The 27,656-nt window shown below is 47.6% G+C and overlaps 1 protein-coding gene across 11 annotated transcripts in view; it reads left to right on the top strand.

Annotated features, from left to right (window-relative positions):
* robo2 (roundabout, axon guidance receptor, homolog 2 (Drosophila)) overlaps positions 1-27,656 on the top strand; it is a 596,024-nt gene that overhangs the window by 206,603 nt on the left and 361,765 nt on the right. Inside the window, exon 1 of one of the 11 annotated variants that reach the window (XM_082966743.1) lies at positions 5,033-5,821. The exons of the other annotated variants lie outside the window; for them this stretch is intronic. Within the exon in view, the coding sequence (XP_082822869.1) occupies positions 5,767-5,821 (55 nt within the window). The 5' untranslated portion in view covers positions 5,033-5,766. Of the gene's footprint in view, positions 1-5,032; positions 5,822-27,656 lie in introns of those variants that run through there. 11 annotated transcript variants of the gene reach the window in all.

Here is a 27,656-nt window from a genome sequence, read left to right as displayed (position 1 = left end):
CCAGAGATACAGTGGGCAGATTGAAGACGGGGGATAAAGGGATGGAGAGGGGGAGACAATTATATCCTTTACTTCTCCATCAATAAAGACATTTTTCCAACTCTTTTCCTTTCGTTGTCGACCTACTTTCACCTATACGGTACAACACTTTACTGCTGTGTCTCTCTCTCTCTCTCTCTTTATCTCTCTCTTTACTTCTCCCTCTATTTCTTTCTCTCTCTCTGTGTCTCTCTCTCTTTATCTTTCTCTCTTTATCCCTCTCCCTCTCTCTATTTCTTTCTTCCTTTCTCTCGCACACGCTCTCTCTTTCTCTCGCTTTCTGTGTGTGTGTGTGTGTGTGTGTGTGTGTGTGTGTGTGTGTGTGTGTGTGTGTGTGTGTGTGTGTGTGTGTGTGTGTGTGTCAGGGTTTCCATTAGGAAATGTATAAAGATCTAATATGCAACATCTAGCATGGGTTGCTAATATGACTATGCTTGTGCCTTTTAGCTAGTGGACAATGAAAGAAAGTTGATATAAAACAATTGCCTCCACAGATATGATCTGATTTTGGCATGGCTACATTGAAGCAAGGTAAGACATGCCTTATAATATGTAATAAAATATTCAGGTTTCAAACAATTAAGTACGTGTTTTTAAAATGCATACTGCCTCCAGCTCATAGCAAAGAGGTGTGTGATGCGCTGATGAAGCCTACCTTCCATTGCCTATGTATTTGCTGTTTGAGATGCTGTAGCAGCAGCTCTCACGCTGTCTGACAGATTTTCTGCTCAAACTCTCTGTATCTGTATGATGTACGCCTAAATAAGATACATAACGAATATATTGTACAGAAGTACCAATTTAATTCCACTATATTATGCAAATTACCTATAGACAATTTAATTCCACTATATTATGCAAATGAACCTATAGACCGATAAGCATGACCAGTCAAATGTATTTCCATGGACTGGTATTTCCATCAATGAAGAGGATAATAAACATTATTTCACAATGGGATTTTTTCTTCTTCTCCCGGACAATTGGCTGGCACCAATTTTATTTATTGGCTTTTCTATTTTTGGGGGGTCCAAAAGCCAGCTATTACCGGCAAACGGAAACCCTGGTGTGTGTGTGTGTGTGTGTGTGGGTGTGTGTGTGTGTGTGTGTGTGTGTGTGTGTGTGTGTGTGTGTGTGTGTGTGTGTGTGTGTGTGTGTGTGTGTGTGTGTGTGTGTGTGTGCATGTATGTTTGTGTGTTCCATAGACATTTAGGAAGGAGGGAAGGAGTAGAGGCACTGAGAAAAGAGGGAGCATTTGCATGCAGCTCACCAACATTAAAATATGAAGACAAATCACTATGTCTGGCCTGCTGACAGCACTGCCTGCAGTGGGAGAGAACTAGCAAACTTACAACATGTTGCGATTCAAGCAAGGCGGTTATAGGGCAAGCTCTAACATGCAGCCTGACAAACAAACAAAGCTGAGAAAGACCATGTAGAGCTAAAGCTTTTATTCAAGCCAATAGAAATGGATCCCAGTATGCTGAATGTGTGGGTCTGTAAACCTGTGTGTGTACACTATGTGTGGCTCTGTGTGATTCAGCCACTGGTTATAGAAGTTACATTTTCTGATGAGCTTGGTTGTATACTTGTCTTTGATGTAGAATTTGAAAAGGGGCATTCCAGCCTAGAGGGCTGCCACAGTGTAGACCCAGTAGAGAGTGTTGTCTGTACAGGTTTAAAGACACCAGCCACTGCCACAGTGTAGACCCTAGAGAGTGTTGCCTGTACAGGTTTAAAGACACCACCCACTGCCACAGTGTAGACCCTAGAGAGTGTTGCCTGTACAGGTTTAAAGACACCAGCTCACTGCCACAGTGTAGACCCTGTAGAGTGTAGAGTGTTGTCTGTACAGGTTTAAAGACACCACTCACTGCCACAGTGTAGACCCTGTAGAGTGTAGAGTGTTGTCTGTACAGGTTCAAAGACACCACCCACTGCCACAGTGTAGACCCTGTAGAGGTGTAGAGTGTTGTCTGTACAGGTTCAAAGACACCAGCCACTGCTACAGTGTAGACCCTGTAGAGGTGTAGAGTGTTGTCTGTACAGGTTCAAAGATGCCACCCACTGCCACAGTGTAGACCCTGTAGAGTGTTGTCTGTTCAGGTTCAAAGACACCACCCACTGCCACAGTGTAGACCCTGTAGAGAGTGTTGTCTGTACAGGTTCAAAGACACCACCCACTGCCACAGTGTAGACCCTGTAGAGAGTGTTGTCTGTACAGGTTCAAAGACACCAGCCACTGCCACAGTGTAGACCCTGTAGAGAGTGTAGAGAGTGTTGTCTGTACAGGTTCAAAGTCACCAGCCACTGCCACAGTGTAGACCCTGTAGAGAGTGTAGAGAGTGTTGTCTGTACAGGTTCAAAGAGACCACCCACTGCCACGGTGTAGACCCTGTAGAGCGTTGTCTGTACAGGTTCAAAGACACCACCCACTGCCACAGTGTAGACCCTGTAGAGAGTGTAGAGTGTTGTCTGTACAGGTTCAAAGACACCACCCACTGCCACAGTGTAGACCCTGTAGAGAGTGTAGAGTGTTGTCTGTACAGGTTCAAAGACACCACCCACTGCCACAGTGTAGACCCTGTAGAGTGTTGTCTGTACAGGTTCAAAGACACCAGCCACTGCCACAGTGTAGACCCTGTAGAGAGTGTTGTCTGTACAGGTTCAAAGACACCACCCACTGCCACAGTGTAGACCCTGTAGAGAGTGTTGTCTGTACAGGTTCAAAGACACCACCCACTGCCACAGTGTAGACCCTGTAGAGAGTGTAGAGAGTGTTGTCTGTACAGGTTCAAAGACACCAGCCACTGCCACAGTGTAGACCCTGTAGAGTGTTGTCTGTACAGGTTCAAAGACACCAGCCACCAGCCTTCTAGTGCTAGGCCAACTACTCGGTGTCAAGCCCCCTTAATGCTGTGTTGGTTTGCTCCATAGGCCTGTCATAGGCCTATTTTCAACCAAATCTAAGTAAAATGTATGCTAAACTGTAACCAGTGTTTGTTTATAATACATGTATAGCCTAGAGGGAATTACATTCATATAGGATAGGCTACTTACAGAGTGTAGGCTTCCTCTTCAGTATGCTGCTCATTGGTCAACACCCTATTGCAGATAGCACAGACCTTTTCCACAGAATACTGTTGATATGCTGGAATCAGGGTTAGTGGGTTGTCATGATGATTACTGCCATTAGGGGGAGCCCAGAGCTCACACAGTAAGAGCCTGTCTAGTACGAGAGGTTTACAGTCGGGTGCGTCTCCTGTACGTCTCTGTCCAGTATCCTGGGGATGAAGAACAGCCAGACACGGCGCCAGGATTAAGTGACTAAGGGGGCAGTTGAAATCGGCGAGCGGTACAATTTTTAGGTGTTCTTGCGAGGGGTACAATTTTTAGGTGTTCCGGCATTGGAATTGTATTGAATTATGTTTATATCACGCTATACCACTGTAAACATAAAGTTTAAAACATTCCCGAAACTTCGAGCTTGAACAGCTCTGCGTGCATAGGCTCGAATCTTCTTTAATTTAGCCTTTTAGTTGATGGCTATGTTCCACAAATCTACTTTTTCTGTTTAAAATATTTTATGAATTGAGCCCCCTCTTATAGCCTACACTAGGCTACAGTAGGATATAATAATGTGTTGAGCCATAGACTGGCTGAATGGTTATACCTGCAGCCCAGCCTCCCTCTGCATTCCATATGGAGGGACTGCTTGGTCGTTTATCTAAGTTTTTCATCACCAATAATCCCAAATCTAATTATTATCGGTCAATATTAGCTCATGAGGTCAAATGTATAATTGTGCTTGTCTCTGAATATATTGTTCTTTTGACAATCTTCTTGCGCCATGCATGTTTAATGTACGTGCGCACCGCGCGCCACAGCAAACAGATGACTAGTGGCGCAATCATTGGTGCGCTGCCACTCACTGTCCGACACATTCAGGCCACCCACATCAAATATCAATGACACACAGAATTATAAGATCTACCTCGATATGCTGTCTATGAACACAGAAATGCAATTATGTCTGGGCACAGAAAAAAAAAATATATATATATATATTTCATACTGAAAAGTAGGCTTTTAGTTTTATGCACGGTCGTATAATGAAGCTACCTGAAAAATTGCAATGTTTGTTAATTTAGGCCTACATATTTTAGGAAGCACTTATTAATAAAGGTCCAAATGCAGCCGTTTTTATCTCGATATCAAATAATTTCTGGGTAACAATTAAGTAACTTGCTGTGATTTTTTTATGGTCAAAAACAAAAACATTTTGACATTTCTAAAGCAAGAATGTTTCTACATGACTGGTGGTGGGGGAGGGGGGGTTGAAAACTAGCTGTTATTGGCAGAGAGGTTTGGAACTCTCTTTCCTACTGGTCTATTAAGGCGGCAGGTAGCCCAGTGGTTAGAGCATTGGGCCAGTAACCTGAAAGGTTGCTAGATCGAATCCCAGAGCTGATAAGGTAAAAATCTGATCCTAGGCTGTCATTGTAAATAAGAATTTGTCCTTAACTAAATTAACTAAATTACCACCTGGGGATGTTACCCAGGAAAACATATATCTCACAGGAAATCACATTTTTGACTGCACTGGGCCTTTAATTATGTTTTCCCACCTTCACATCAACATTATAGATATTGTGGCTATATTTGAATCATTTCTAAAATTATGCACAATTTCCCTCAAAAAGAGCCTGTTAACCTCTAAAAGAATACGATAGGCTATGTAAGCCTGCTGAGCTAGGCTACTTCCGGTGGGTCAAGGACAGAATGACCCTAGTGCTTCAAAGTTACTACAGTGGTATGTAGCAGCATACCTGTGGCACGGGTCTACTTCGTATGAACTTCATAGTCAGTTACAACAATATGACTTTGGCCAATGCACGCTGGAGCGCACTCCGTCTACGCTCCTACATCCACCATTCTCTCTATCTCCCTCCCTCCCTGCCTTTCTCCTCCCCCTCGGGATACTTGGTTGGTGTATGTGTGTCAGTCGGCGCTGAGGCTGTGCGGAGTGAGCATAGACCATGGGCTCCTAGTGGTAGCGCTATACAGAAACCAATAGGCTGTTCAACTGACTTGACTGTACATTTACAGTGCTTAGGCACAGGCTAGGCACATGTGATCTTGGGCAGCGGGTTCCCAATTAAATGTAAACATTTGCTTATGGACTGAAGTACATGGGGTTTGGGGGTTTGTGCATACACATTTAGACTTGGCTATCTATGTATTGATGAGGAACGGTGGAGAGACATCGGTGAAGATTTACAAGGTGTCCGTCCGTCCATGAGACGCGTCTCAAGGAGCCGAAACCAAGACTGCAACTACATGATTGGAGGCGTTTCTCTTGAACCCAGAATACACAATTTATATTTTCTTTTAGGTTGTAATATGATATTGTATAGTTTCGTACTTATTGGAAAAATAGACATGACCATTGCAAGTTAACTCGTGGGACAAACAGCTGGAATTTCAGATGATCGCGAGAGACTGATTTGGTTCTTACCGCTGTGGACATGAATCGATCCCGGGCTCGAACGAGCAGGCTACAATGAATCCTCTAAATTATTGAACATCATAACTGGCTTTAGTCAGTAACTAGGACCTATATAAAACTCGAACTATTAAAATAAGTACATTTGCTGCTGTTTGGACATATTTTCCCGGCAAAATCCAAGGATTTGCGCACAATCCGTGGATGTTTAATATGCAAGTATGGGTCCGCTAGCGCTCATCCTTGTTGGTGGATTATTGTACTTGCAAATTGATGGTAAGTTGTTTATGGAATTTCACATGGTATCAAACTCATTGTGTCGTGGAGTTATCTGTGTTTAATATTGAGAACTAATGGTGCACTATAAAATATTGTACAGTTCAACTCTTGCATTTAGAGGTTCTTCAGATTTGGATCCTTATTTTTTACTTTACTCCATCCAGTTTTAACGATGGATAATGTTGATATACACTATATGATAGACTATGTAACAGGCTTCTCATTTCGCTGGTCATGCCATGGGCAGTTAGATTATGTATGTGTTTTATTTTACAATTCATTGGAGACTTGGTAGACTGTTTATCAGAGGAGTACTTGGTGGATGTTCTTTCTATAATCTGGAATGTTATCTGAAAGGAGTTATAAAATGGTTTTAGGCTTTGAAGTCAACGCAAACTAAAATGTCAGATATTGTTGCCTTCTGTCTTGCACGAAATGCATATTGAAGTCACCCGAATAAAAACCAAAAATGATTTCATATAAAGTGGTTATATTTGGTGAGAAAAAAGAATCTTAGTCATTCAAGAAATACCCACCTCACTTCTCTCCTTGGCAACAGAATCAGCGCATAGCCACATTCTGCATGATGGTATCTAGCCTTCTGACACCTGATGGTCAGTAGAAACCGACAACTGTACCCACAGTAACCCAAAGGTGTGCAAATGAACATAGGATAACAACAAAATAAAAAAAAGGTGTGCACTACAATGCCAGTGTCTGATTCAACACTGTGTGGGTTGATCATCGATTCATTCACTGATTGACTTCTGATTTTTTCTCTCAATAGAATGTATCGACAGGGAGATGGTTAGATCTGCTTATGTGTTTATTACATTACATTCCACCTGCCATGTTGTTTGACAGAGCTGAGCTCACAGGTGCAACTGTGCTTGTCTTGGGGAGAGAGATGGGTGTGGAAATATATGTGATTGCTTTCAAATTCAGTCCAGGACTCAAGCCAAGTGAGTGACACGTAATACATAATGTATTCCTGCTGAATAGTAACTAGTAGACTTTAAACATGACTGGCACTCGATTCATTACCTCACTGTTGTTTCATCAATCTTTAATGGTGATTCTGTTGGTAATTGTGAAAGTAATTTATACAATTTAATTTATTGCTCCCACACTGTTAAAAGTCAAGCCTCCTCCTCAACTAATATAGCGTGCAAAGTCAGCACAATTTTTATGTTTTTACAAGGCTTCCTGGGAATCATTGGCCTACAAGGGAGCCAGTTTAATAGAAGCATTAAATGAGCCTCAACTGCAGAGTAAATGTGATGACTACCATAAATCATAAATCAGGTGACAGGAGGCCTGATATGGTCTTGATCAATTATGTGACTAATGGAAAGAGGAGATAGGCAGACCACCACACCAACAATGAGGTTTGCAGTGTCACAATTCACAATCCTAATGTCTGAATCATGTTTACTGGACGGAAGTGTTCATCACCCCTCATGCAAGCATGCACGCACACACACACACACACAGCACACGCACACGCACACACACGCACACACACTCACACGCACACGCACACACACACACACACACACACACACACACACACACACACACACACACACACACACACACACACACACACACACACACACCAAGGCTAAAAACCTATTGACCTTGTGCCATTAAAGCCATTTTTGAATGAGGAAGCGGAAATCACAAAATGTGTCATCTATTGCATTAGTAATGTCAACACTTGCTTTGTTGTAAGCAATGATTCACACTTACTAGCGTTTGCTTTGTGTTTTTTGTACAGCTTTAAAAAAAAAATGGAAGATGTTGATTTTATTTGTTGAAGGCAGGGGTTGACACTGGGGCCCCTGCTCCTTCCTCTCCTCCTTTGTCCTTTTTAGATAGTCTTTGGTTTCTGTGGCTATTTGTATCTGTTTTTAGCAGTCTCCACACTCTCCCTACGGAGTCTGGGAGTCTAGTCCCCTCTATAGCGGGAACATGGATTCTCTCTCTATATATCTGCTCTCTCCTTATTTATCTTTCTCTCTACCTGTCTACCTCTCTCTCTACCTCTCTACCTCTCTCCCTACCTCTCTACCTCTCTACCTCTCTCTCTACCTCTCTCTCTACCTCCTCTCTCTACCTCTCTACCTCCTCTCTCTACCTCTCTCTCTACCTCTTTCTACCTCTTTCTACCTCTTTCTACCTCTCTCTACCTCTCTCTACCTCTCTCTACCTCTACCTCTCTCTACCTCTCTCTCTATCCTCTCTCTCTCTCTACCTCTACCTCTTCCTCTCTCTACCTCTACCTCTCTCTACCTCTCTCTCTACCTCTCTCTACCTCTCTATCTACCTCTCTCTACCTCTCTCTCTATCTCTCTCTCTACCTCTCTCTACCTCTCTCTCTACCTCTCTCTCTACCTCTCTCTACCTCTCTCTACCTCTCTCTCTACCTCTACCTCTCTCTACCTCTCTCTACCTCTACCTCGCTATACCTCTACCTCTCCCTCTACCTCTCTCTCTACCTCTCTCTCTACCTCTCTCTCTCTCTACTGCTCTCTCTACCTCTCCCAACCTCTACCTCTCTCTCTACCTCTCTCTCTCTACCTCTCTCTACCTCTCTCTCAACCTCTCTCTCTACCTCTCTCTCTACCTCGCTCTCTACCTTTCTCTACCTCTCTCTCTACCTCTCTCTCTACCTCTCTCTCTAACTCTCTCTACCTCTCTCTACCGCTTCCTCTCTCTCTACCTCTCTCTCTACCTCTACTTCTCTCTACCTCTACCTCTCAATACCTCTACCTGTCCCTCTCAGTCTCTCGCTACCTCTACCTCTCTCTCTACCTCTCTCTACCTCTCGCTCTACCTCTCACTCTACCTCTCTCTCTACCTCTCTCTACCTCTCTCTACCTCTCTACCTCTCTCAACCTCTACCTCTCTCTCTACCTCTCTCTACCTCTCTCTCTACCTCTCTCTGTCTACCTTTCTCTACCTCCCTCTACCTCTCTCTCTCTATCTCGCTACCTCTCTCTCTACCGCTCTCTACCTCTACCTCTCTATACCTCTACCTCTCTCGCTACCTCTACCTCTCTCTACCTCTCTCTACCTCTTTCTACCTCTCTTTCTACCTCTCTCAACCTCTACCTCTCTCTACCTCGCTCTCTCTACCTCTTTCTACCTCCCTCTACCTCTCTCTCTACCTCTCTCTACCTCTCTCTCTACCTCACTCTCTACCTTTCTCTACCTCTCTCTCTACCTCTCTCTACCTCTCTCTCTACCTCTCTCGCTCTCTCCCTCTTTCTATTGGTCTGTGTGTCTCTCTCTGTGTCTGCTCTCTCTCCCTCTTACTCTCTGTCTTTCTTTTCTCTCTCTGCTGTCCCTCACTCTCTGTTCAGCCAAACCCACTGGTTGCTAAGCGCTGGCTGAAGGCATGGCTGGATGGCCGGAGAGAGGGGGGCGCACATCTCTCTGAGCAGTGAATCACTCCTCCCAATCATTTCTCTGTCACCCTCCTCCCCTCTCTCCCCTCTCCTCCCCCACCTCCCCTCTTCCCTTCACCACTACCCATAACCCAGCCTTTCAGGGGTAATCTGTGGGTACTTGGGAAGGGAGGAGCCATCTCTAAGAGTCCACTTATGCAGACAAAAAGGTCTGTAGTTGCATTTACTGGGCAACATGGGCAACAAAGGCAGGCTGGGTGAATGGCAGTCAGACAGTGTTTAGTGTTTTGTGATTAATAGTGCGTTGCTACTGGAGACAGAGAGAGAGGGAAGGGGAGATGGAATGGAGTGGGAGGAGGAGAGGAGGACCAAAAGAAGGAAGGAAAAACAAGACAGGAAGTGGGAGCTGGAGAGATTGAATGGAGAGGGATAGATCCAAATGTGCTTTGGTTAGAAAATGGTTAGTTTTGACATGTGCTCCTGCAGTTACAGGAAAATTACAGTGTTTATTGGCTAAGGTTTAATGGAATGAAGTAAAAATAAAATTGACCCTTAAATCTAAATGTTGGCCATGCCAGAACGGCCACATATTCCCCATTATTAGCGACCACTTGTCTAGTACGAGGATTCTTAGTCTATACTATAGTCTGCTGTTATTCGAGCTGGAATAGAACAAGAAGAATAGCTTAGCATGTAGACTAGTGGACATGAAGCCATGACCCTGTGTTATTCTGAGGACCTCCAGATACTCCTGTCTGATCATAGAGCTTGTCGTCATCTGTGATGGCGTGGCAGAATCTGGGCTGGTAATGCTCATCCCCAGCCTCCCTGGTGGCACACTGATGGGCACCTGGGGTCTCTAGGGGCCCGTGCACCATCTGCCTCATGGCTGGGGTTTCACTACCGCTGTGTGTGTGTGTGTGTGTGTGTGTGTGTGTGTGTGTGTGTGTGTGTGTGTGTGTGTGTGTGTGTGTGTGTGTGTGTGTGTGTGTGTGTGTGTGTGTGTGTGTGTGTGTGTGTGTGTGTGTGTGTGTGTGCGTGTGAGAGAGAGAGAGAGAGAGACTTTTGGCTTTCTCCCTAACCATCGCACTACTGACCATATATACACCTTACACACACTAATTAATAAACACGTCCACCAAAAAAAAGAGGGAAAAATCTTTGCTTGCTTCATTGACTTTAAAACGCATTTGATTCTATTTGGCACGAAGGGCTATTCTACAAAATTCTCCAAAGTGGGCTTGGTGGTAAGGTGTATGACTTAATAAAATGTATGTACACAGAAAACAAATGTGCAATAAAAATCAATAACCAAAGAACAGAATTATTTTCACAATGTCGAGGTGTGAGACAAGGCTGCAGTTTGTGTCCAAACCTTTTCAACATTTATATCAATGAATTAGCACACATGTTGGACCATTCTCCAGCCCCAGGACTCACACTATTTGACACAGAGGTGAAATACCTGCTATATGCTGATGACTTGGTACTTCTATCACCAACCAAAGAAGGTCTTCAACAGAACATTAATATTCTAGAGCAATATTGCCATAATTGGGCCCTGGCAGTAAATTTCCAAAAAAACTAAATCATGATTTTCCCCCCAAAAAAACAGATGTCAGAAATACAAATATAAATTCACTCTGAACAACACCATCATTGAACACACAAAAAATTACACCTACCTTGGTCTGACCATATGTGCATCAGGAAACTTTAATAGTGAATACACTCAAAGAAAAAGCCCGCAGAGCATTGTATGCAATAAAAATGAAATTATTCAAAATCAACATCCCAATTAGAATATGGACCAAAATATTTGACAGTGTAATCCTACCAATAGCTCTTTACGGAAGTGAGGTTTGGGGGCCACTCAATAAACTGGATTTTAAAATGTGGGACAAACATCCAATTGAAGCCCTACATGCAGAATTCTGTCGGAAAATCCTACAAGTCCAGAGAAATACACCAACTAATGGAAGTAGGGAAGAATTGGGCCGCTTTCCAGTAATAACGAAAATACAGAAAAGATCATAACATTTTTGGCTACATCTAAATTCAAGTCCAAATTCAAGTCTGCAATTTAAAGCACTTCAAATCCAAGAGCTGAGCCCAGAAACGAGCCCTCTCAGTCAGCTGGTGTTGGACCTCACCAACCAAGCTGACACCAGCACTGCTTCAAAAGAAAGAATTCAAATAAACTAAATCATGAACCAATCAAAGGACTCATATTTACAACATTGGAAAAACGGAACAAAATCCCAAAGCCGACTAAATTGCTATCTGACCCTAAACAGAGAATATGAATTGGCTGATTATCTCTACTCTGTCAGAGATACGAAGCAGAGACAGATCCTTACCAAGTACAGGCTGAGTGACCTCCGATTGGCAATAGAAACCGGCAGACATAAAAGACATGGCTACCCAAAGAGGAGCGTGTATGTGGCCACTGCACGACAGGGGAGGTAGAGACAGAGATGCACTTTCTCCTTTACTGTGATAAATATTCCTCACAAAGAGATTCCTTATTCACAGAAATGACTACATTTATTCACAATTTGAACATATTAAACCCAGAAGAAAAACTTAAAATACTCATGGGCAAAGGAGCAATGCCTCCTCTTGCAGCCAAATATGTATTTGCCTGCCACAGCCTGAGAGACACTGAATAATAACATCTGCATAGTAAGCAGTAACTTACTTATTATTACTATTATTGTTATTACTATTATTATTGTTGTTTATCATTCCAAATAGTAGTGGTATGGGTGGTAATGGTAATGATAACAGTTTAGTGATGGTGGTGGTAGTAGTAGTGGTATGGGTGGTAATGGTAATGATAACAGTTTAGTGATGGTGGTGGTAGTAGTAGTGGTATGGGTAGTAATGGTAATGATAACAGTTTAGTGATGGTGGTGGTAGTAGTAGTGGTATGGGTGGTAATGGTAATGATAACAGTTTAGTGATGGTGGTGGTAGTAGTAGTGGTATGGGTGGTAATGGTAATGATAACAGTTTAGTGATGGTGGTGGTAGTAGTAGTGGTATGGGTAGTAATGGTAATGATACCAGTTTAGTGATGGTGGTGGTAGTAGTAGTGGTATGGGTAGTAATGGTAATGATAACAGTTTAGTGATGGTGGTGGTAGTAGTAGTGGTATGGGTAGTAATGGTAATGATAACAGTTTAGTGATGGTGGTGGTAGTAGTAGTGGTATGGGTGGTAATGGTAATGATAACAGTTTAGTGATGGTGGTGGTAGTAGTAGTGGTATGGGTAGTAATGGTAATGATAACAGTTTAGTGATGGTGGTGGTAGTAGTAGTGGTATGGGTAGTAATGGTAATGATAACAGTTTAGTGATGGTGGTGGTAGTAGTAGTGGTATGGGTGGTAATGGTAATGATAACAGTTTAGTGATGGTGGTGGTAGTAGTAGTGGTATGGGTGGTAATGGTAATGATAACAGTTTAGTGATGGTGGTGGTAGTAGTAGGGTGGTAATGGTAATGATAACAGTTTAGTGATGGTGGTGGTAGTAGTAGTGGTACGGGTAGTAATGGTAATGATAACAGTTTAGTGATGGTGGTGGTAGTATGGGTGGTAATGGTAATGATAACAGTTTAGTGATGGTGGTGGTAGTAGTAGTGGTATGGGTGGTAATGGTAATGATAACAGTTTAGTGATGGTGATGGTAGTAGTAGTGGTATGGGTAGTAATGGTAATGATAGCAGTTTAGTGATGGTGGTGGTAGTAGTAGTGGTATGGGTAGTAATGGTAATGATAACAGTTTAGTGATGGTGGTGGTAGTAGTAGTGGTATGGGTGGTAATGGTAATGATAACAGTTTAGTGATGGTGGTGGTAGTAGTAGTGGTATGGGTGGTAATGGTAATGATAACAGTTTAGTGATGGTGATGGTAGTAGTAGTGGTATGGGTGGTAATGGTAATGATAACAGTTTAGTGATGGTGGTGGTAGTAGTAGTGGTATGGGTGGTAATGGTAATGATAACAGTTTAGTGATGGTGATGGTAGTAGTAGTGGTATGGGTAGTAATGGTAATGATAACAGTTTAGTGATGGTGGTGGTAGTAGTAGTGGTATGGGTAGTAATGGTAATGATAACAGTTTAGTGATGGTGGTGGTAGTAGTAGTGGTATGGGTAGTAATGGTAATGATAACAGTTTAGTGATGGTGGTGGTAGTAGTAGTGGTATGGGTGGTAATGGTAATGATAACAGTTTAGTGATGGTGATGGTAGTAGTAGTGGTATGGGTGGTAATGGTAATGATAACAGTTTAGTGATGGTAGTAGTAGTAGTAGTAGTGGTATGGGTGGTAATGGTAATGATAACAGTTTAGTGATGGTGGTGGTAGTAGTAGTGGTATGGGTAGTAATGGTAATGATAACAGTTTAGTGATGGTGGTGGTAGTAGTAGTGGTATGGGTGGTAATGGTAATGATAACAGTTTAGTGATGGCGGTGGTAGTAGTAGTGGTACGGGTAGTAATGGTAATGATAACAGTTTAGTGATGGTGGTGGTAGTAGTAGTGGTAATGATGATAGTAGTTGTAGTACTGATGTAATGGTGAAGATTACCGTTATTTAGTTATAATTTAGTTATAGATTCATTTTCCATATTTAGATTTTTATAATTATTACATTCTACTATTTTACTATTATTTTACTACTATTTTATTGTTATTATTTTTATATTTCATTTTGTATTATTATTTACTGCCATTTTATATTATTATTTGTTATTGTTTATAATTGTATTACAATGTATATTGTATACATTGTTGCTTTGGCAATATTGACACAATGTTTTTCATGCCAATAAAGCAGCTTGAATTTGAATTTGAATTTGAGAGCGAGAGAGAGCAACATAGATAGTAGGGTAGAGATAGGGTATGAGGTGTCCATGATATTGGTTGTGTGTTGTAGTAACAGTAGGTTTGATGGTGGTGATTGAATGAACAAGGTCTGAGCGCTGGGCTATAATGGAAAGTATGCCCAGATTTAAACAGTGTACGTGAATTATGAGGCACACTGAGGTCAATGTGTAAGAGCCATTGTAATTTCTTCGCCCAAATGTGATTGTTCTGCTTGAGTTGGCTGCGTTTAAGCAGCTAGCATTGCTGTAATTGAGGTTCATTTGCGAAATATGCCTGACGTGCCTGCAGCCGAGATCCCCAGGCAGCGTCTCTCTGGTGTCGCCCAGAGTCACGTCACTGTCACTGGGTGGTGCTACTGCAGTTATAGGACTACTCTCATCTCCCTACGCATTTACAATGTTTACTCTCTGATTACAGTCAAAAATGAGAGGAAAGAGATGACCAGGGAGAAAGAGGAAGCTGAGAGAGTGAGAAAGAAGCAGAGAGAAAGAACAAGGGAGGGGTGAATGTATGTGTGATGACGTTAGCATTAGTCAGATGACGGGTCAGAATCATAGGGAGGGTTGACGAGTGTTACCTCACTGGTGACACAGAGCTGTTGCTGTGGTAGTTGAACAGCCAGTCCTTTTCAACTATCACATTACAAAACAAGCACAGTCACACAGGCAGCACGGAACACAACACAGGCAGCACGGAACACAACACAGACAGCACAGAACACAGCACAGAACACAACACAGACAGCACAGAACACAACACAGGCAGCACAGACCACACACACAGACAGCACAGAACACAACACGGGCACCACAGAACACAACACAGACAGCACGGAACTCAACACAGGCAGCACAGAACACAACACAGACAGCACGGAACACAACACGGGCAGCACAAAACACAACACAGGCAGCACGGAACACAACACAGACAGCACAGAACACAGCACAGACAGCACGGAACACAACACGGGCAGCACAGAACACAACACAGACAGCACGGAACACAACACAGGCAGCACAGAACTCAACACAGGCAGCACGGAACACAACACGGACAGCACAGAACACAACACAGACAGCACAGAACACAACACGGGCAGCACAGAACACAACACAGACAGCACAGAACACAACACGGGCAGCACAGAACACAACACAGGCAGCACGGAACACAACACAGACAGCACAGAACACAACACAGGCAGCACAGACCACAACACAGACAGCACGGAACACAATACGGGCAGCACAGAACACACCACAGGCAGCACGGAACACACCACAGACAGCACAGAACACAACACAGACAGCACGGAACACAACACGGGCAGCACAGAACACAACACAGACAGCACGGAACACAACACAGGCAGCACGGAACGCAACACAGGCAGCACGGAACACAACACGGGCAACAGAGAACACAACACAGGCAGCACAGAACTCAACACAGGCAGCACGGAACACAACACAGGCAGCACAGAACTCAACACAGACAGCACGGAACACAACACGGGCAGCACGGAACACAACACAGACAGCACAGAACACAACACGGGCACCACAGAACACAACAAAGACAGCACGGAACACAACACAGGCAGCACAGAACACAACACAGACAGCACGGAACACAACACGGGCAGCACAGAACACAACACAGGCAGCACGGAACACAACACAGACAGCACAGAACACAACACAGACAGCACGGAACACAACACAGGCAGCACAGAACACAACACAGACAGCACGGAACACAACACAGGCAGCACGGAACGCAACACAGGCAGCACGGAACACAACACGGGCAACAGAGAACACAACACAGGCAGCACAGAACTCAACACAGGCAGCACGGAACACAACACAGGCAGCACAGAACTCAACACAGACAGCACGGAACACAACACGGGCAGCACGGAACACAACACAGGCAGCACGGAACACAACACAGGCAGCACGGAACACAACACAGGCAGCACAGAACTCAACACAGGCAGCACAGAACACAACACAGACAGCACGGAACACAACACGGGCAGCACAGAACACAACACAGGCAGCACGGAACACACCACAGACAGCACAGAACACAACACAGACAGCACGGAACACAACACAGGCAGCACAGAACACAACACAGACAGCACGGAACACAACACAGGCAGCACGGAACGCAACACAGGCAGCACGGAACACAACACGGGCAACAGAGAACACAACACAGGCAGCACAGAACTCAACACAGGCAGCACGGAACACAACACAGGCAGCACAGAACTCAACACAGACAGCACGGAACACAACACGGGCAGCACGGAACACAACACAGGCAGCACGGAACACAACACAGGCAGCACGGAACACAACACAGGCAGCACAGAACTCAACACAGACAGCACGGAACACAACACAGGCAGCACGGAACACAACACAGACAGCACAGAACACAACAAAGCCAGCACAGAACACAACACAGACACCACAGAACACAACACGGGCAGCACAGAACACAACACAGGCAGCACGGAACACAACACGGGCATCATGGAAAACAACACGGGCAGCACAGAACACAACACAGACAGCACAGAACACAACACAGACAGCACAGAACACAACACAGGCAGCACGGAACACAACACAGGCAGCACGGAACACAACACAGACAGCACAGAACACAACACAGACAGCACGGAACACAACACAGACAGCACAAAACACAACACGGGCAGCACAGAACACAACATGGGCAGCACAGAACACAACACAGACAGCACGGAACACAACACAGGCAGCACGAAACACAACACAGGCAGCACGGAACACAAGACGGACAGCACAGAACACAACACAGACAGCACAGAACACAACACGGGCAGCACAGAACACAACACAGACAGCACAGAACACAACACGGGCAGCACAGAACACAACACAGGCAGCACGGAACACAACACAGACAGCACGGAACACAACACAGGCAGCACGGAACACACCACAGACAGCACAGAACACAACACAGGCAGCACGGAACGCAACACAGGCAGCACGGAACACAACACGGGCAACAGAGAACACAACACAGGCAGCACAGAACTCAACACAGGCAGCACGGAACACAACACAGGCAGCACAGAACTCAACACAGACAGCACGGAACACAACACGGGCAGCACGGAACACAACACAGGCAGCACGGAACACAACACAGGCAGCACGGAACACAACACAGGCAGCACAGAACTCAACACAGACAGCACGGAACACAACACAGGCAGCACGGAACACAACACAGACAGCACAGAACACAACAAGGGCAGCACAGAACACAACACAGACAGCACAGAACACAACACGGGCAGCACAGAACACAACACAGGCAGCACGGAACACAACACGGGCATCATGGAAAACAACACGGGCAGCACAGAACACAACACAGACAGCACAGAACACAACACAGACAGCACAGAACACAACACAGGCAGCACGGAACACAACACAGGCAGCACGGAACACAACACAGACAGCACAGAACACAACACAGACAGCACGGAACACAACACAGACAGCACAAAACACAACACGGGCAGCACAGAACACAACATGGGCAGCACAGAACACAACACAGACAGCACGGAACACAACACAGGCAGCACGAAACACAACACAGGCAGCACGGAACACAAGACGGACAGCACAGAACACAACACAGACAGCACAGAACACAACACGGGCAGCACAGAACACAACACAGACAGCACAGAACACAACACGGGCAGCACAGAACACAACACAGGCAGCACGGAACACAACACAGACAGCACGGAACACAACACAGACAGCACAGAACACAACACAGACAGCACAGAACACAACACAGGCAGCACAGACCACAACACAGACAGCACAGAACACAACACGGGCAGCACAGAACACAACAAAGACAGCACGGAACTCAACACAGGCAGCACGGAACACACCACAGACAGTACAGAACACAACACAGACTGCACGGAACACAACACGGGCAGCACAGAACACAACACAGACAGCACGGAACACAACACAGGCAGCACGGAACGCAACACAGGCAGCACGGAACACAACACGGGCAGCACAGAACACAACACAGACAGCACGGAACACAACACGGGCAGCACAGAACACAATACAGACAGCACGGAACACAACACAGGCAGCACGGAACGCAACACAGGCAGCACGGAACACAACACGGGAAACAGAGAACACAACACAGGCAGCACAGAACTCAACACAGGCAGCACGGAACACAACACAGGCAGCACAGAACTCAACACAGACAGCACGGAACACAACACGGGCAGCACGGAACACAACACAGGCAGCACGGAACACAACACAGGCAGCACGGAACACAACACAGGCAGCACAGAACTCAACACAGACAGCACGGAACACAACACAGGCAGCACGGAACACAACACAGACAGCACAGAACACAACAAGGGCAGCACAGAACACAACACAGACAGCACGGAACACAACACAGACAGCACAGACCACAACACAGACAGCACAAAACACAACACGGGCAGCACAGAACACAACATGGGCAGCACAGAACACAACAAAGACAGCACGGAACACAACACGGGCAGCACCGAACACAACACAGACAGCACGGAACACAACACAGGCAGCACGGAACGCAACACAGGCAGCACGGAACACAACACGGGCAACAGAGAACACAACACAGGCAGCACAGAACTCAACACAGGCAGCACGGAACACAACACAGGCAGCACAGAACTCAACACAGACAGCACGGAACACAACACGGGCAGCACGGAACACAACACAGGCAGCACGAAACACAACACAGGCAGCACGGAACACAACACAGGCAGCACAGAACTCAACACAGATAGCACAGAACACAACACAGACAGCACAAAACACAACACGGGCAGCACAGAACACAACATGGGCAGCACAGAACACAACACAGACAGCACGGAACACAACACAGGCAGCACGAAACACAACACAGGCAGCACGGAACCCAACACGGGCAGCACAGAACACAACACAGACAGCACAGAACACAACACAGACAGCACAGAACACAACACAGACAGCACGGAACACAACACGGGCAGCACGGAACACAACACAGACAGCACAGAACACAACACAGACAGCACAGAACACAACACAGGCAGCACGGAACACAACAGAGACAGCACAGAACACAACACAGACAGCACGGAACACAACACAGACAGCACAGACCACAACACAGACAGCACGGAACTCAACACAGGCAGCACAGAACACAACACAGACAGCACGGAACACAACACGGGCAGCACAGAACACAACACAGGCAGCACGGAACACAACACAGACAGCACAGAACACAACACAGACAGCACGGAACACAACACGGGCAGCACAGAACACAACACAGACAGCACAGAACACAACACGGGCAGCACAGAACACAACACAGACAGCACAGAACACAACACGGGCAGCACAGAACACAACACAGGCAGCACGGAACACAACACAGACAGCACGGAACACAACACAGACAGCACAGAACACAACACAGACAGCACAGAACACAACACAGGCAGCACAGACCACAACACAGACAGCACAGAACACAACACGGGCACCACAGAACACAACAAAGACAGCACGGAACTCAACACAGGCAGCACAGAACACAACACGGGCAGCACAGAACACAACACGGGCAGCACAGAACACAACACAGACAGCATGGAACACAACACAGGCAGCACGGAACACAACACGGGCAGCACAGAACACAACACAGGCAGCACGGAACACACCACAGACAGCACAGAACACAACACAGACAGCACGGAACACAACACGGGCAGCACAGAACACAACACAGACAGCACGGAACACAACACAGGCAGCACGGAACGCAACACAGGCAGCACGGAACACAACACGGGCAACAGAGAACACAACACAGGCAGCACAGAACTCAACACAGGCAGCACGGAACACAACACAGGCAGCACAGAACTCAACACAGACAGCACGGAACACAACACGGGCAGCACGGAACACAACACAGGCAGCACGGAACACAACACAGGCAGCACGGAACACAACACAGGCAGCACAGAACTCAACACAGACAGCACGGAACACAACACAGGCAGCACAGAACACAACACAGGCAGCACGGAACACAACACAGGCAGCACGGAACACAACACAGGCAGCACAGAACTCAACACAGACAGCACGGAACACAACACAGGCAGCACGGAACACAACACAGACAGCACAGAACACAACAAGGGCAGCACAGAACACAACACAGACAGCACGGAACACAACACAGACAGCACAGACCACAACACAGACAGCACAAAACACAACACGGGCAGCACAGAACACAACATGGGCAGCACAGAACACAACAAAGACAGCACGGAACACAACACGGGCAGCACCGAACACAACACAGACAGCACGGAACACAACACAGGCAGCACGGAACGCAACACAGGCAGCACGGAACACAACACGGGCAACAGAGAACACAACACAGGCAGCACAGAACTCAACACAGGCAGCACGGAACACAACACAGGCAGCACAGAACTCAACACAGACAGCACGGAACACAACACGGGCAGCACGGAACACAACACAGGCAGCACGAAACACAACACAGGCAGCACGGAACACAACACAGGCAGCACAGAACTCAACACAGATAGCACAGAACACAACACAGACAGCACAAAACACAACACGGGCAGCACAGAACACAACATGGGCAGCACAGAACACAACACAGACAGCACGGAACACAACACAGGCAGCACGAAACACAACACAGGCAGCACGGAACCCAACACGGGCAGCACAGAACACAACACAGACAGCACAGAACACAACACAGACAGCACAGAACACAACACAGACAGCACGGAACACAACACGGGCAGCACGGAACACAACACAGACAGCACAGAACACAACACAGACAGCACAGAACACAACACAGGCAGCACGGAACACAACAGAGACAGCACAGAACACAACACAGACAGCACGGAACACAACACAGACAGCACAGACCACAACACAGACAGCACGGAACTCAACACAGGCAGCACAGAACACAACACAGACAGCACGGAACACAACACGGGCAGCACAGAACACAACACAGGCAGCACGGAACACAACACAGACAGCACAGAACACAACACAGACAGCACGGAACACAACACGGGCAGCACAGAACACAACACAGACAGCACAGAACACAACACGGGCAGCACAGAACACAACACAGACAGCACAGAACACAACACGGGCAGCACAGAACACAACACAGGCAGCACGGAACACAACACAGACAGCACGGAACACAACACAGACAGCACAGAACACAACACAGACAGCACAGAACACAACACAGGCAGCACAGACCACAACACAGACAGCACAGAACACAACACGGGCACCACAGAACACAACAAAGACAGCACGGAACTCAACACAGGCAGCACAGAACACAACACGGGCAGCACAGAACACAACACGGGCAGCACAGAACACAACACAGACAGCATGGAACACAACACAGGCAGCACGGAACACAACACGGGCAGCACAGAACACAACACAGGCAGCACGGAACACACCACAGACAGCACAGAACACAACACAGACAGCACGGAACACAACACGGGCAGCACAGAACACAACACAGACAGCACGGAACACAACACAGGCAGCACGGAACGCAACACAGGCAGCACGGAACACAACACGGGCAACAGAGAACACAACACAGGCAGCACAGAACTCAACACAGGCAGCACGGAACACAACACAGGCAGCACAGAACTCAACACAGACAGCACGGAACACAACACGGGCAGCACGGAACACAACACAGGCAGCACGGAACACAACACAGGCAGCACGGAACACAACACAGGCAGCACAGAACTCAACACAGACAGCACGGAACACAACACAGGCAGCACGAAACACAACACAGACAGCACAGAACACAACAAGGGCAGCACAGAACACAACACAGACAGCACCGAACACAACACGGGCAGCACAGAACACAACACAGGCAGCACGGAACACAACACGGGCAGCATGGAAAACAACACGGGCAGCAAAGAACACAACACAGACAGCACAGAACACAACACAGACAGCACAGAACACAACACAGGCAGCACGGAACACAACACAGACAGCACGGAACACAACACAGGCAGCACAGAACTCAACACAGGCAGCACGGAACGCAACACAGGCAGCACGGAACACAACACGGGCAACAGAGAACACAACACAGGCAGCACAGAACTCAACACAGGCAGCACGGAACACAACACAGGCAGCACAGAACTCAACACAGACAGCACGGAACACAACACGGGCAGCACGGAACACAACAAAGACAGCACGGAACTCAACACAGGCAGCACAGAACACAACACGGGCAGCACAGAACACAACACGGGCAGCACAGAACACAACACAGACAGCACGGAACACAACACAGGCAGCACGGAACACAACACGGGCAGCACAGAACACAACACAGGCAGCACGGAACACACCACAGACAGCACAGAACACAACACAGACAGCACGGAACACAACACAGGCAGCACGGAACGCAACACAGGCAGCACGGAACACAACACGGGCAACAGAGAACACAACACAGGCAGCACAGAACTCAACACAGGCAGCACGGAACACAACACAGGCAGCACGGAACACAACACAGGCAGCACAGAACTCAACACAGACAGCACGGAACACAACACAGGCAGCACGGAACACAACACAGACAGCACAGAACACAACAAGGGCAGCACAGAACACAACACAGACAGCACAGAACACAACACGGGCAGCACAGAACACAACACAGACAGCACGGAACACAACACGGGCAGCACAGAACACAACACAGACAGCACGGAACACAACACAGGCAGCACGGAACGCAACACAGGCAGCACGGAACACAACACGGGCAACAGAGAACACAACACAGGCAGCACAGAACTCAACACAGGCAGCACGGAACACAACACAGGCAGCACAGAACTCAACACAGACAGCACGGAACACAACACGGGCAGCACGGAACACAACACAGGCAGCACGGAACACAACACAGGCAGCACGGAACACAACACAGGCAGCACGGAACACAACACGGGCAACAGAGAACACAACACAGGCAGCACAGAACTCAACACAGGCAGCACGGAACACAACACAGGCAGCACAGAACTCAACACAGACAGCACGGAACACAACACGGGCAGCACGGAACACAACACAGGCAGCACGGAACACAACACAGGCAGCACGGAACACAACACAGGCAGCACAGAACTCAACACAGACAGCACGGAACACAACACAGGCAGCACGGAACACAACACAGACAGCAAGAACACAACAAGGGCAGCACAGAACACAACACAGACAGCACAGAACACAACACGGGCAGCACAGAACACAACACAGGCAGCACGGAACACAACACGGGCAGCATGGAAAACAACACGGGCAGCACAGAACACAACACAGACAGCACAGAACACAACACAGACAGCACAGAACTCAACACAGGCAGCACGGAACACAACACAGACAGCACAGAACACAACACAGACAGCACGGAACACAACACAGACAGCACAGACCACAACACAGACAGCACAAAACACAACACGGGCAGCACAGAACACAACATGGGCAGCACAGAACACAACACAGACAGCACAGAACACAACACAGACAGCACAGAACACAACACAGACAGCACGGAACACAACACAGGCAGCACGAAACACAACACAGGCAGCACGGAACACAACACGGGCAGCACAGAACACAACACAGACAGCACAGAACACAACACAGACAGCACGGAACACAACATGGGCTGCACAGAACACAACACAACACAGGCAGCACAGAACACAACACAGGCAGCACAGAACACAACACGGGCAGCACAGAACACAACACAGACAGCACAGAACACAACACAGACAGCACAGAACACAACACAGACAGCACGGAACACAACACAGGCAGCACGAAACACAACACAGGCAGCACGGAACACAACACGGGCAGCACAGAACACAACACAGACATCACAGAACACAACACAGACAGCACAGAACACAACACAGACAGCACGGAACACAACATGGGCAGCACAGAACACAACACAACACAGGCAGCACAGAACACAACACAGGCAGCACAGAACACAACACGGGCAGCACAGAACACAACACAGGCAGCACAGAACACAACACGGGCAGCACGGAACACAACACAGACAGCACGGAACACAACACAGGCAGCACGGAACACAACACAGGCAGCACGGAACACAACACAGACAGCACGGAACACAACATGGGCAGCACAGAACACAACACAACACAGGCAGCACAGAACACAACACAGGCAGCACGGAACACAACACGGGCAGCATGGAACACAACACAGACAGCACAGAACACAACACAGACAGCACAGAACACAACACAGACAGCACGGAACACAACATGGGCAGCACAGAACACAACACAACACAGGCAGCACAGAACACAACACAGGCAGCACAGATCACAACACGGGCAGCACGGAACACAACACAGGCAGCACAGAACACAACACAGGCAGCACGAAACACAACACAGGCAGCACGGAACACAACACGGGCAGCACAGAACACAACACAGACAGCACAGAACACAACACAGACAGCACAGAACACAACACAGACAGCACGGAACACAACACAGGCAGCACGAAACACAACACAGGCAGCACGGAACACAACACGGGCAGCACAGAACACAACACAGACAGCACAGAACACAACACAGACAGCACGGAACACAACATGGGCTGCACAGAACACAACACAACACAGGCAGCACAGAACACAACACAGGCAGCACAGAACACAACACGGGCAGCACAGAACACAACACAGACAGCACAGAACACAACACAGACAGCACAGAACACAACACAGACAGCACGGAACACAACACAGGCAGCACGAAACACAACACAGGCAGCACGGAACACAACACGGGCAGCACAGAACACAACACAGACATCACAGAACACAACACAGACAGCACAGAACACAACACAGACAGCACGGAACACAACATGGGCAGCACAGAACACAACACAACACAGGCAGCACAGAACACAACACAGGCAGCACAGAACACAACACGGGCAGCACAGAACACAACACAGGCAGCACAGAACACAACACGGGCAGCACAGAACACAACACAGACAGCACAGAACACAACACAGACAGCACAGAACACAACACAGACAGCACGGAACACAACACAGGCAGCACGAAACACAACACAGGCAGCACGGAACACAACACGGGCAGCACAGAACACAACACAGACATCACAGAACACAACACAGACAGCACAGAACACAACATAGACAGCACGGAACACAACATGGGCAGCACAGAACACAACACAACACAGGCAGCACAGAACACAACACAGGCAGCACAGAACACAACACGGGCAGCACAGAACACAACACAGGCAGCACAGAACACAACACGGGCAGCACGGAACACAACACAGACAGCACGGAACACAACACAGGCAGCACGGAACACAACACAGGCAGCACGGAACACAACACAGACAGCACGGAACACAACATGGGCAGCACAGAACACAACACAACACAGGCAGCACAGAACACAACACAGGCAGCACGGAACACAACACGGGCAGCATGGAACACAACACAGACAGCACAGAACACAACACAGACAGCACAGAACACAACACAGACAGCACGGAACACAACATGGGCAGCACAGAACACAACACAACACAGGCAGCACAGAACACAACACAGGCAGCACAGATCACAACACGGGCAGCACGGAACACAACACAGGCAGCACAGAACACAACACAGGCAGCACGAAACACAACACAGGCAGCACGGAACACAACACGGGCAGCACAGAACACAACACAGACAGCACAGAACACAACACAGACAGCACAGAACACAACACAGACAGCACGGAACACAACACAGGCAGCACGAAACACAACACAGGCAGCACGGAACACAACACGGGCAGCACAGAACACAACACAGACAGCACAGAACACAACACAGACAGCACGGAACACAACATGGGCTGCACAGAACACAACACAACACAGGCAGCACAGAACACAACACAGGCAGCACAGAACACAACACGGGCAGCACAGAACACAACACAGACAGCACAGAACACAACACAGACAGCACAGAACACAACACAGACAGCACGGAACACAACACAGGCAGCACGAAACACAACACAGGCAGCACGGAACACAACACGGGCAGCACAGAACACAACACAGACATCACAGAACACAACACAGACAGCACAGAACACAACACAGACAGCACGGAACACAACATGGGCAGCACAGAACACAACACAACACAGGCAGCACAGAACACAACACAGGCAGCACAGAACACAACACGGGCAGCACAGAACACAACACAGGCAGCACAGAACACAACACGGGCAGCACGGAACACAACACAGACAGCACGGAACACAACACAGGCAGCACGGAACACAACACAGGCAGCACGGAACACAACACAGACAGCACGGAACACAACATGGGCAGCACAGAACACAACACAACACAGGCAGCACAGAACACAACACAGGCAGCACGGAACACAACACGGGCAGCATGGAACACAACACAGACAGCACAGAACACAACACAGACAGCACAGAACACAACACAGACAGCACGGAACACAACATGGGCAGCACAGAACACAACACAACACAGGCAGCACAGAACACAACACAGGCAGCACAGATCACAACACGGGCAGCACGGAACACAACACAGGCAGCACAGAACACAACACAGGCAGCACAGAACACAACACGGGCAGCACGGAACACAACACGGGCAGCACAGAACACAACACAACACAGACAGCACAGAACACAACACAACACAAGCGGCACGGAACACATCACAGGCAGCACGGAACACAACACGGGCAGCATGGAACACAACACGGGCAGCATGGAACACAACACGGGCAGCACAGAACACAACACAGGCAGCACAGAACACAACACAGACAGCACAGAACACAACACAACACAAGCGGCACAGAACACAACACAGGCAGCACAGAACACAACACGGGCAGCATGGAACACAACATGGGCGGCATGGAACACAACACGGGCAGCACAGAACACAACACAGGCAGCACAGAACACAACACAGACAGCACAGAACACAACACAACACAAGCGGCACAGAACACAACACTGGCAGCATGGAACACAACACGGGCAGCATGGAACACAACACGGGCAGCACAGAACACAACACAGGCA

This window comes from Salmo salar, chromosome 20, assembly GCF_965601325.2.
Source record: "Salmo salar chromosome 20, fSalSal1, whole genome shotgun sequence".
Taxonomy (NCBI): domain Eukaryota; kingdom Metazoa; phylum Chordata; class Actinopteri; order Salmoniformes; family Salmonidae; genus Salmo; species Salmo salar.
This window is presented reverse-complemented; position numbering and strand designations above follow the sequence as displayed.